At 33.7% G+C, this 13,532-nt stretch overlaps 1 protein-coding gene across 2 annotated transcripts in view; it reads left to right on the top strand.

Moving 5' to 3' along the window:
- GALNT13 (polypeptide N-acetylgalactosaminyltransferase 13) overlaps nucleotides 1–13,532 on the top strand; it is a 543,861-nt gene that overhangs the window by 327,414 nt on the left and 202,915 nt on the right. For both annotated transcript variants that reach the window (XM_078070807.1, XM_078070808.1), the window contains exons 5-7: nucleotides 5,184–5,350; nucleotides 5,989–6,196; nucleotides 9,032–9,202. In XM_078070807.1, coding sequence (XP_077926933.1) covers nucleotides 5,184–5,350; nucleotides 5,989–6,196; nucleotides 9,032–9,202 — 546 coding nt within the window. The remainder of the gene's footprint in view (nucleotides 1–5,183; nucleotides 5,351–5,988; nucleotides 6,197–9,031; nucleotides 9,203–13,532) is intronic.

Here is a 13,532-nt window from a genome sequence, read left to right on the forward strand (position 1 = left end):
ACTCCAGTGCTTACAATTACAGGAAAAAGTGCTTTATTAACTTCATCTGATATAACTGCAAAAAAGAGATGTATTAACCTTAAGCATCTTACTTTAAGATGTCGATGTAAGCAAAAAGGTTTTATATACATATATACAAATATACATATCTACGTTGATATGTGTATACACACACACCCGCATATTTAAAATCAGTGTTTTTGTTAAATAACTTTAGACAAACTTTTTCAGCTTTGGCTGCACATTCAAATCCCCAAAGGAGATTTTTTGAAATCCCATTGAGCCTGACCACACCCTAGACACCTGAATCAGAATCTCTGTGGTTGAAACCCACACATCAGTATTTTTTCCAGCTCATGGGATTATTCCAATGTGCAGCCGAGTTTAAAAGCCACAGATATATTATTACAGAATTAAAAAGAAATAAACTTTCACTTCCTTTCAAGTATTACAGATTTAGCATGTCATAATATAGTGTAAATATGAAATGCTGCTATAATAAAGCTTATGATTTCACTAGAATACCAAATTTCAGGAACTTAATTTGAGTAGTGGGCATCAAATATTCCTTTCAAATTGATGAAAATTGCTATTGCAGTCTGCCACCTTTACTCTCAAAGTTAATCACATATACATTGTGTTCCCACAAGAATGTCAACTTTTGCCAATCCCATTTAGATTATTACATAAAAGAAAACTAATATCTTCACAGGACAGATTGCTAAAAGAATATTTGGTCTATATGTACATAATTTCAATGAAAGCTGTTGTCTGTGCTTCGTTTTAATCAAATGATTCTAGGGGAATAGCTATTTCTCTATTTTAAAGATACATGTTTGAGTATAAGATTAAGGCATATTTTTTAAGTTCAAATGTTTTTTTCTAATATTCCAGACACCAGTAATATCATTTAAAACATTTGATGTAGCATATAATATAGGGCATAAATCATTACTGTTAGTAGTATTATTAAAGAATAAAATATATCATTATTACTTATTACTTTATTATGCAGAATACTGAACCAGTTCTGTGACTTGAGACTTGCATTCTGTAAAATGAAGATTTGAATTAACTTTGAAAGCTGTTTCCAAGTCCACCATTTGGAGATTCTGAGCTTTATTCTGCAGTGTAGCCCAAGCAATGTCCACTACACATTTCAGATTACCTACTTTAACCTTATTATGTAAAAGATGTAAAAGGTGAGGTGGACAGTGGTGAAATAATTCTTGCAGTATCACAGAGAAGTTGTTTGCCATGGGTCAGGAGATGAGGTTATTAGAGAGGTCCAATCCATTTAAGTTCTTACCCCCTCCCCTCCATCATATAGGTCCCCTGTTTTTGTTTTGTTTTTAATTATTTCTTGAAAAAGCAGTGAGTTGAAACTCTGACAGCTTAGATACCTAAAAGTCTTTAAAAAAAGGCAACTAAAACTAAGTAACCCTATCAATACTTTTTCTTGGCTAAACAAAAAATTATTCTATTCACCTGTTGTAAGATGCACCCCTTTTAGTTTTCTGTGTCTGAAATCAGGATGAGGGTCAATGGTTAGTTATAATCATTGTCAACCAGCTGTCAGTTGTTATGTAAGCAAGATTTCTTAAGCTTGTATGAATGTGGTCATGACTGTTCACATAGCCATGCTTCATCTAAGTTATTAATTAACACCATTTATATTACAGGTGCAGAGTTTAATTGTCATTCAATATTCCTTCAGAAAAGTTTCAGTCTGATTCAGTATTGGAACAAAAAGTTACTGTGTGAAAAGAAAGGCAAGGAAACAGTGACAAGTGTTAAATTTCTTAAGACAAAGCAAATATTTATTGTTGGAGCAATGACCACAATTCTATATTTTCTTGTTAAATCAACAGCTGACTGATTTATATAGCCTTTTTTCTTATCATGTCAACCGAGCGACAATATCACCAGAGATCTCATTAGAAATGCAGAACCTTGGGGCACCTTGCCTGGGTGGCTCAGTTGTTTAAGCATCTGACTCTTGATTTCAGCTCAGGTCATGATCTCAGGGTTGTGAGGTCGAGCCCCACGTCGAGCTCCACGTCAGGTGTGGAGCCTGCTTAAGATTCTCTCTCTTCTTCTGCCCCCCTTTAAAAAAAATGCAATATCCTGGGCCCACCCCAAATCTAGTGAATCAGAATCTGCATTTTATCAAGATGCCCATGTAATTTCTTTGCACCTTAAAATTGGAAAGCATAACTTTATAGTACCAAGGAAAATACCCACAAGAAGATGAAGCTGTTTTATATTTTGTTACTGAGATACGTGCTTTCTCTCATATGTTAAGCAATGCAACCTAAAGCTGGAGAAAGCCCCTTAGAAAAGATGAAAGAAACTTCAAAGCAACAAAAAGCTGATGTGACTGATTCATAAGCAAGCATGACAATATTGATAGAAATCTACGCCCAAGTAAATTTAAAGGCTTGTTCTGTAAGCTCTATCTAGGTATTAAATAGATTCTAGTGATAAGAAAGCATATGCTATGGTTTATTTGACAACATTTTTTTTCTTTCCTAGCAATACATAAAATGACGGTATACCTTACTATAGGTGAAACAACAGATGTGATGAAATACAGAAAATGGTAAAAGTACAGTGTATCACAACCCCATTAGAAACCATGGAAATAACTGCTGTTCATAAGCCTCTATGAACTTGAGATAATAGGACAAACTGACATTGAAAATAATTAATTTGTATAGCTTAAGAATTATTCTAGAAATTATTTTATTATCACACACAGTTTTCTTTGCTAAATAATTGTTTACATAGGAAGAAGAGAAAGAATTAATAAAAAGATTATCCACACTTTATTTGTATGCTACATTAAATAATGACATAATGGAAATTTTCTCTAAACATAATAGTTGCATTAATAGTAAATTAGTTCATTATAACTTTGTCACATACATTGAATATAAAATTAACACTTGGGAGTAGATTTTTTTTAACCACAAAAACAAAGCAGGATAGAAATAGTTTAAGAAGCTGGATTTGAGTATCTGCTTTCAGTTTGGTATTTTAAAAGGTTTATCTAAATATCTCATTCATTTTTTCTTTGTTGGCATTTAGAATATGAAACATACAAGGTACATGCATATATAACATACAAAAATTTAACTTAGAAGAAATCACTTTTTTCCAGTAATACTGGGGAGCCTTTATAGACTGCTATCCTTGGCTTAAACCAGTCACTGTTGACTGTTGGACTGCTTTCAGCCCGATTTTCCAGTTTTATTTCTTTATCGATGATGATCATGATGGTTTTTACCATAGTTTTTGCTCAGCATGCTATTTTGTTGAGGCAGAAGAATGGAGGTTTGAGGAAAATCATGGTGAGAACATTTTCTGATTTACCAAGATGGCTTTCTGAGTTCATTTACTGATAAGCTGCCAGGACGCCCATGCTGCTGAGGCGTATGGAAAACATTTGAATCTTGCCACCAGAACGGGAAAATATGACTATGAATCAAAGTACTTTTTCCCACTACATTTTGATTTTCCTGTATATACACTATATTCTATAGGGTGGATGATTAATGAATGCTTTTCAAATAAATACATGCAGAAAAAAATGTCCTATTTCAGGTATAGTCCCTTCTTATCTGGCTACAGTACAGAAGACTTCGCTGAGTAGATGACATTTAGACTGTTTTAAAAGATGATTAACATCTCAATAGGCATACAATCAGTATTTGTTTAATTATATGCCCTTATGTCTCACATTTTTATTGAATTTTTTTCACTCACCTATGAAGAAGACTAATTTTAACAATGCTTATTTTGTGTCATGTATGAGATCATTCATGAGTGGCAGGAAGTATCTAGTTCATTTTATTTTATGGGATGATTTTAATTCTCTAGCTCTTTAGAATATTTTCCATGATACTATAACCTAAGGTGAATAAACTTCTATTCCTGTTCCGGATACCCAGTCACATTTTTTTTTTTCTAAAATTTTGTAATTACATGAGTTAAACGTCTGAATGTTGACAAGTTGATGGGGGTGAGGACCATCTACATGTTAAACTTGGGATGATCCCCTAGAGCACTACACCTATTATTTATCCAAATGTACCTTTTTAGACTGATTTCTCAAAAAGTAAAATCTGGGCTTCTTTGGATTTATAAGCAAAATTAAAAGTTTTTTCTCAAAACAGCAAGTTCTAAAAGTGATGAGAATTATGGTGTGCTCTGGGGGCACCTGGGTGGCTCAGTCGGTTAAGCGTCTGCCTTCGGCTCAGGTCATGATCCCAGGGTCCTGGGATTGAGCCCCACATCAGACTCCCTGCTTAGCGGGGAGTCTGCTTCTCCCTCTCCCTCTGCCCCTACCCCCTGCTGTGCTCTCTCTCTTTCTCTCTCTCTCTAAAATAAATAAAGTCTTAAAAAAAAAAAAAAGAATTATGGTGCACTCTGTGTAACTGGTAGCATCTATATCACCTGGAAACTATTTTTAAAAATGCAGAATCTCAGGCTGTACCCTAGACTGACTGAATCAGAATCTGCATTTTAACAAATCTCTAGGCGATTCCTGTGCACATCAAAGTTTGGGAAGTGCTGGTAGCCTATTCCCTTTCCTGATCTCCAGTTTTGATTATATCATACTGAGAATCTGCAGAGTAAATCCCAGCCCCTAAACCTTTCCTTCAAAGTACACATGGTTTATAGCATTCTCAAACAGAATGGAAAACACACATGACTAGATTTTAGAATACAAAAATAATCTCAGTTTTACATGCTTCAAAATGCTGTGAACATGTCTTTTCATGTCCTTATGATTTTTTGAGTTATACAATAATTTTCTTTTTCTAAACAAGGAATAAAATTATATCCACTAAATGAATTCATATGTCCCTGTTGTATTCTGGTCTTCTATTGATAGTCTCAGAATGTTATTTTAGCTTTCTTAGATTTGTGGAAATCATGCTGCTTTGTTCACTACAGGAATTAAAATAAAATATTAGCAATTATGCATATTTAATTTTCAAAATGCCAAGTAATTACTCACAACATTTATAAAAAGGAAAATTATCTTCGATAATCATAAAATGTTTCCTTAGTAAGGGGCAGCTGAGTCTAAAGTTGTGTTATCATGGGTATTTTTTATTAGAGTGATCAGAATGAAGAATGAATTTATAAGCATGTCCCTCTTCTTTCTTTTGCAGATGCAAGACAAAGGTCTACCCTGATGAACTTCCAAACACAAGCGTAGTCATTGTGTTTCACAATGAAGCGTGGAGCACTCTCCTTAGAACTGTTCACAGTGTTATAAACCGTTCCCCACGCTCCCTGCTCTCTGAGGTCATCTTGGTAGATGATGCCAGCGAAAGAGGTATAAGTATTTCCCCCACATATATTTTTTAATCAAAAAGCTTTGTTATGGTTGGGAAGATAGCCGGGCAATGATCTGTATTTTCCTTATAATTCTACTAGCCCTGAAATCACCCATCAACTTTCATCAATATACCCAGTCAGTGCCAATTCCAGGAATACGAAACTGATTCTTTCCGTATCTCTCATGATCCCATTTGATCCGTATTAACCTAAGAAATCAGCTAAAATGATTTTCAAAAGTATTTGTTTTTTTTTCTCAACTTAAATGATCATGCGATTGAGCATGAATATGACTTTGTGGACATCTGTCTCGTGTGTGTGTGCATGTGCAGGTAAAAGCAAAATAACGTATAATTAAGAAGTCTCCATTTACTATTGTGGCCCAATTTCTAAATTCAAGTCTGGTATATTAACTTCCTATTGTATCCTTATCTTTGCCAGTCAAATGATAGAGTTTTCATGAAATATACGTTAATTTACTGATAAAATCTCTATATAATTATTTCACCTAATGCAAAGAAATGTTGATAGGAGTTGGCTACCATTTCTGTGTGTTGCATTCCATCTGGGCAGTAGTCTCTCCGCTGTGTCTTAAAATAGTTTCAAAACTTTATAAATTCTTATTGCGCATTACAGATTTTCTCAAGTTGACATTAGAGAATTATGTGAAAAATTTAGAGGTGCCGGTAAAAATTATTAGAATGGAAGAGCGCTCTGGGTTAATACGTGCCCGCCTTCGAGGAGCAGCTGCTTCAAAAGGGCAGGTCATAACTTTTCTCGATGCACACTGTGAATGCACCTTAGGATGGCTGGAGCCTTTGCTGGCGAGAATAAAAGAAGACAGGTAAGAACTCATGTGTTATGTCTGCCTGGGTTTTGACTGAACCTGCTAGGACAGTTCCAGGTACCAGTCAAAACTTCTTTATAAATTGCTATTTTTAGAAGGCTTATTTTCTAGCTTTTTAAAAAGCACCGCTCCCCCATATAATATAGGCTTATTCATGCTGAATATTAATATTTGTTTAACAAATAGTCAAACACTTCAAACAGTAAAAAATGTATTGAATATTCATTTTGTAGGTGATAGAAATGAGTCCAATTTGAAACAGTGTCATGTTTTATAAAATACATTTCAAAGCACCTCATTGTGTCCCCACAACCACCCTGTGAGGAAGGTAATATAGATGTTCTTGTCTGTACTAGTAATAGGAAGGAACAAAGACGTTAAGTAGCTTGTCCCAGTTATTTGAAGTGTTGGGAACAGCAATTTAGTTCTACCCATTCCCGGACCAGTCTTCTCTCTACTAGGTCACTGCCCTTATTCAAAGTCTGGTTCAAAACCACCTAGAGGATCTTAAAAATGAAGACATACACTCACACATTCCACTGGAATGAAATCATGGTTAAAAAAAAACAAAAACAGAGCACAACTATTAGAATTTTAATTATTTAAACAGTGTTGCCAATTTGTAAACACAAATTGTGAAATCTGAAAAAATTGAATAGTACTTTATAGAAATTAAGAACCCTCATACCTACCTGAAATTTTTTCTGATAATGATGCTATCAGGTACAAACTTTTCTTTGCAGATATTCATAAACATTGATGATAAATGATTATAATTCCTAAGTACCTAATGAAGACAACTGTGTTGAATGCTCTGATATAATAACAAAGCATTGCATAACACCTTGTTTGCATAGTCATTTCACCTACCCTAGAAAGGTCTTCTTAGAATGGAAGTTTTTAATTAAGCATCTAAGACAAGAGCTGCTTAGGGTGAGCTAGTCCAACTACATCATGTAAACGGCAGGATTTGGTACTTGCCAGGAAGATAGATGGAGGTTGTCAGTAAAATGAACCATAGCAGTTGAAGAAAGCAGTGGGAACCTTTTAGTCAACTGAGTGTAGTACACAGCTAATAACATTTTTCCACTCTGTGTATTGTACAGTATGCACTGCAGGGTAAGACTGGCAAAGTAAAATGAACTTAGAACATCTTAAATGCATTTTCTGGCAACTTTTCATACATTATGCTGCTTTTTCAAACATGTGTTTCATATTCAACTTACTGAATTTTTAATATAATGTTGTTCAATATCATCATGCATAGATCATTTATTTTTTAATCTAACAATATGTTTAGATTGTATTTGCACAAAATGAATTCTGAGGTCTTGTCCTGCTTATACATTCTAAAGTTGCCATAACTAGATAATAAAGTCCTATTCAAGGTTATTAGATCTAATTTTGCCTCCCCATTACAAATTAAGTCATTAAATTTAATGAAGAGAGAAAGATATTGATTTTGTAGGGACCAGAATTACCAAGAAACTTTTTCAAGGCTAGATGAATCCTATTGATTTCTGAGAACTCGAGGCTTTGGCCAATTGTGTGGAATAGAAGACCTAATTGAAAACGAGCATTTGTGATACTGGTGTTACAAAACTGGAATAAATAATGGACATTTATTTGCTTTCCACATTTATGGGTGATTCAAAAGCATATTTGTATATTTACCCCCTACCAATATGAAAAATAAGCTCTGATCTTTGGAATTAGCTACAAGCGATGCAAACTTGAGTAGACCTGAACACTTACTGTAGAGATGACAGATTGGTCCCATAATAAAACATATAAGCCCGGAATAGAGGGAGACTGGAGAAAGCACAACATGGATTAAAAGAATATCCAATCTTCTCCTGGTGGAAGTTTCTTACCCTAAAAAAGCCACCATCAAGAACACCCACTCTTTACGAAGAAACAGATCATGAGATAAAAACCCCAGAAACTTAAGTCGCTTATCTTTCCCTATTTTAAAATATGTAGGTTGTTATGGTAAATTCTGAGATCTAGGACAACACACTTAGATATCTCATGTCCCTAATATCTTTCAGAGGCAACATGTACTTACACTGATGATCATGATTTTTATTGTTGCTTCTGTTTGTTGATTTTTTTTTTTTTTTGGTTTTTTTTTTTATTTATTCATGAGAGTCAGAGAGAGAGATAGAGAGAGGCAGCGGCAGAGGGAGAGGAAGAAGCAGGCTCCCCGCTGAGCAGGGAGCCCGATGCAGGACTCGATCCCAGGACCCTGGGATCGTGACCTGAGCTGAAGGCAGAGGCTTAACCATCTGAGCCACCCAGGCTCCCCTCTGTTTGTTGATTTTTACTTGTTTGTTTTTCTAGTAGGCATTTCCCCAGGAAGATTTTTTCAGAACTCTTAAAACTAACCTATCCTCTTTGAGATTCAAAATACCAGGTCTAAGTTGCCATCATCCACTCTCTACTTCTGCATGCTATTGCTTTTCAGTGGGCTTGAGATAAAATGATGCATAATATCAAAGCAGTGCTACTAATCATGCTGTGCGTGGAGGTTTTATGAAAAATAGACCATGTTCATCCTGCTGAGTTAGTACTTAGAATGCATTTGGAAATCAGCTTGAAGACCAATTAGTATATTTGATTAGATTATAAATGGTAGAAAGAAGTAGAGACCGTAAGCACGATGTAGTAAAAGAAAATGATTCCACAGAGAAAAAGGATAAAATGAAAATAAAGTCATATTAAACTCACAAAATGATTAAATTTCAACTTAACATCTATGCTGAGTCTGAAGAAGCTGATGTAGTATTTAAATTATTATTTATATGTAAACTGGTTTTGATTTTTCTGCAGGAAAACAGTTGTATGCCCCATCATTGATGTGATTAGTGATGATACCTTTGAATATATGGCTGGGTCAGACATGACTTACGGGGGTTTTAACTGGAAATTGAATTTCCGTTGGTATCCTGTTCCCCAAAGAGAAATGGATAGGAGGAAAGGCGATAGAACATTACCTGTCAGGTATGTGACTCATATCTTCCAAAGGATAGCATGTGTATTTCTGTAATAATTAAGGGGTATTATAAATTTATGCTCTCATTTTTAAGTCTTTTAAAAGCATATACTTTTTATTCATATACACATTTGCATTATCACTGCTTACATGATAATCTAAGAATCAGTAACAGTATTAAATTTAATTTAAATTAACCCAGGCAAATTTTACTATTGGCAGAAGCGCTGAATTTCTTTTAAAACCTTGTATATTCTTATATTCAAAATATATTTATTGTGAATTTTCTATCTAACAGCCTTGATGCTTCTGATAAATATATATCTTACCTAAATGTGTATGCTTTATAATAGAGATATTCTCAAAATTGAAATAACCAGAAATGTTTTGGCAAATATTCTAAATTTACCAACTTCAAAGAGCCATCTTCTTATAGATAGAAAAGAAAGATCCACTTGGAAAATTTTAATATATTAACAATTATGAAAGATTTATTGTTTGTTCTAAATTAGTTAAAATAGCTACTTAATTTGAAGTATTGATTCATAAAATATGTATTTGCTCTTAATACAAAATAAGAAATATCATATGTATCTTTAGTTGTCCAGATAAGCATTACCCCCTTTATTAACATAAAATGATCACCTTCTTATTTTAACATATTATTGTGTACCTCTTACCTGCAAACAAAAATTGATTTCCTAACAATATATTGGAGAGGGAGATCACTAGTTTTGTTCTTTAAAGATGAATTTGGCAAATCATGATTTAGTTTGAACAATAGAGAAATGCCCTAACATCCTAAAATAATATGTATGACCCATTATCTAAACAAGGATGCCTCCTAACCCACTGAAGAAATGATTTATCCATTGGCAAGACTAATTATCTAATGAATGAATTAAAGCTAACTCTAAAAATTGGCTCATGGAAGAGAACCACTCTGTTATTGAGCAGTTAATACTGGGATTGTTAACCTTCTTAAGGAGATATTACTATATCAAAGAGAAAAATAAAATGTGGCTCCAAACAATTTCATAAAGACATGAAGTTATTATGTCAGTATTTAAGTATAACTTAGTGGTCTTTAAATTTTGCTGTAATCTTCACATTTGCCAAGTCTTAGTGATCCTTGCTCTTAACAACTTGAGGAAAGACAGGCACTTTTATTACAACACTGTTTATTAGAAATCCTGTTTTCCCAGGTCATGGTTTCATTTAGTGTTAGCTGATTTTTCAGCTTCCAAACCCATGTGAAAATTTTCAGTATACTTGACCAGTACACTCAAATATAATGTGTTTATTCATTTGAGAATGAAGTTTGAAAGAATGTGTGATTGTTTTTAAACACATTGGCAAAAGACATGTTTTTAAAAACGCATTGTTTTTTTTAACACATTGGCAAAATACATGCTTTATTTAACTTTATTTTCTCACAGAGTGAAAAGGTAGATAACTAAGAGTTAGCCAACATTCATAGTAAGAAATTACTGATCTCATTCACAAAAGTAAAGATCTACATAGAAATCAGCTATTATTTCTCATCTTTCATTAATTAAAACAAAAAAGGAAACATCCAACTTGCTGTGTTTTAACCACAACTTATGTTTTTACTATAATAACATGGATACCCAATAAAATCTAAGTATATTTTATCTATTTTCCTCAGTAATGGCACAATATTTCACTTTATAAAATGCTGAGGAAGCTGGAACAAGAGAAACAGAAACACCTCAGTCTTTGCTGAAGTTTCCAGATTTTTATGGCAAAAGGTTAATTAATTCACGGGCTGTGTTGTAACAGCCTGCAGGTAATTTTCATCAGCATAGCTGTAATGTGAACTTTCTTTGTACTTGTAATCTATTACTCGAAGACATGATCATTTTTCTCACATTCGTACAAACAGATAAATCATTCTAGGTGTTGAAGACCAATTTTTTTTTTCCTACTTGATTAACAGAATTCTGAATAGCTAAAGTGATTAAAATGAGGTTGAAATTTTAGCTTTCTTAGTGGAATGCTTCATTTAAAATGTCAGTTATGACAGAACTTTCTAGTGACTATAATTGGCTAGTCATCATTTAGAAATACAATCATGCATCAGCATACATAGAGAACCAACTTGAACTTGTGACTTAACCTTAGTTATATCACATTTAAAGTAAAGTTTAGGTTATACATATTATTCTACTGTCAACTTCTGGGCTTTGATATTTTCATTTTGATACTAAGTGAAGTTTGTAAAATACTTGGTATTTGTGAAGTTATGAGTATGGAATAATAGCACACATAACCTTGAACATTTAGTTTTCTTTAATCAATAAAGTCTCCTTGACATTTTAGCAGTCATATGACTTTTCAGTCATATCTCAATTATATGTGCAAAATAGAGTAATCAAATTGTTAAACCAGAGGTCATAAACCAGGAGCTTAAGTGTCAGACATGCTGTGCAGATGTAGTTTTTTTTGGTACATAAAATGCAAAATACATAGTGTTTTGCATTTTAAAAAATTACCAACATTTTAAAAATGAGATGTTCTAAGTAAATGTATGAATTTTTAGCTGCCCTTGAAAAGTCAGATCTTGCTACAATGGTCTTGTATTCCTACTTGGCACCATCAGGTGGGGTTGAGTAGAAGCTACCATTTAGAAATGGCCTGAAAGTTTAACTCAGTCCCCCAACCCCTTTTTTTGTGTGTTCCTGAGGCTGAGGATCAGTTCCATTTATCATCATTCCTGCTTAAAAAAATGTTTCTCGGTAACTGTTTCCCAGTCGGTGGTGAGAGAAATATGCTTATTGCAACTAATCAACTTCACATGTTGACTTTATTTGCCTTGTTATAAGCTTTTCAATTTGTGACCTTGACTTAGAGGCTACTGCCTGGGAAATGACTGAGTTTGAAACTCATCAAACATATTAGCCCTACATGAATACACATCTCCATTACCTAATGGAATAGGCAACCAGTAACATAAATTATCTGGTAATGTAGATAATCCCCCAAATCATTTCATTAGGTTGGGGGTGTATTATGCATTTTTTTAATATCATTTTTGAGGTGATATGGTTTGGCTATTGAAATGAATTGCATGACATATGCAAATGTGCATGCCTACCCACTGTTGAGCACTGTGCTAGGTTCTGCACATACAAAAATGAATCTGGCTATCTCTGCTCTGAAGTGGCTCACTGGCACTGGCCATATGTGTGCTGGACAAGGGAATGAGGAGAGCATAAGTGGCCAGAGTGTTGATGCACAGGAGTTAGACTACATGAACTGTACAGTGGTATGTAAAGAATCTGGCTTTAATCTTGATTGTTTTAGTCTCTTAATTATGCCCTGTAGTAATCCTCAATAAATAATTATAAAGATACTAGTTTCTACTTTAATTTCTCATTGATTAAAATAGATTACTTTATTAAGAAAGCTATCAGTTATTTATCAAGTCTGTATAACTTTCTTTACTCTTTCTGTCTTGCCATATAGACTCTTTTACATTTAGTCATTATTAATATTCTTTTTTTTTTTTTAAGATTTTATTTATTTATTTGAGAGAGAGAGCATGGCGAGGGAGGGTCAGAGGGAGAAGCAGACTCCCCGCCAAGCAGGGAGCCCGATGTGGGACTCGATCCCAGGACCCTGGGATCATGACCTGAGCCGAAGGCAGACGTTTAATCATCTGAGCCACCCAGGCGCCCAGTCATTATTAATATTCTTGACATGACTTTCTTCATTCTTACTTGGAATACCATGTTCAGTATCTTCCTAAAGTAAAACAAAAGAGTTTTAGATTTTCTTCTAATATTTGCTCTCATAATAAATCAAACATAGATGTAATGATGAATTTTATTCCTTACACCTTTTACTTACTTAGATATCCCTTTTTATTAACATTTGTCTGATATTATACATTTATTTTTCTCTCAACTGGAATTAGGAATTTATAAAGAAGATCAAATAAATTAAACATTATTAATAACATCTCAGATTATAATTATCGTTCCTTTATTGTGAAAAACTCATAAGATGTTCACATATTATTTTCTGTAACCTTCTAGTATGATATCATTGAAGAAGCATTGAGGCTGGCTTTGGAGGATCTGGGTTTTATTAATCAAGCTCCTTCAATTGGGAAATTACCCATTCTTCTCAACTATGAAAAGGAAAATTATTCCCTGTTTTGCTTAACTGATGAAGTGCTAACATATTAAATGAGAAATATATTTGAAAGGAATTACTTCAAATGTATTTCTGAAAATGTAAGTAACAAATATATGCATTGCTAAATAAATGTGACAAGTAACCACAGCTATAAAGAAGCAGAACACCAATGAG

This window comes from Halichoerus grypus, chromosome 4, assembly GCF_964656455.1.
Source record: "Halichoerus grypus chromosome 4, mHalGry1.hap1.1, whole genome shotgun sequence".
Taxonomy (NCBI): domain Eukaryota; kingdom Metazoa; phylum Chordata; class Mammalia; order Carnivora; family Phocidae; genus Halichoerus; species Halichoerus grypus.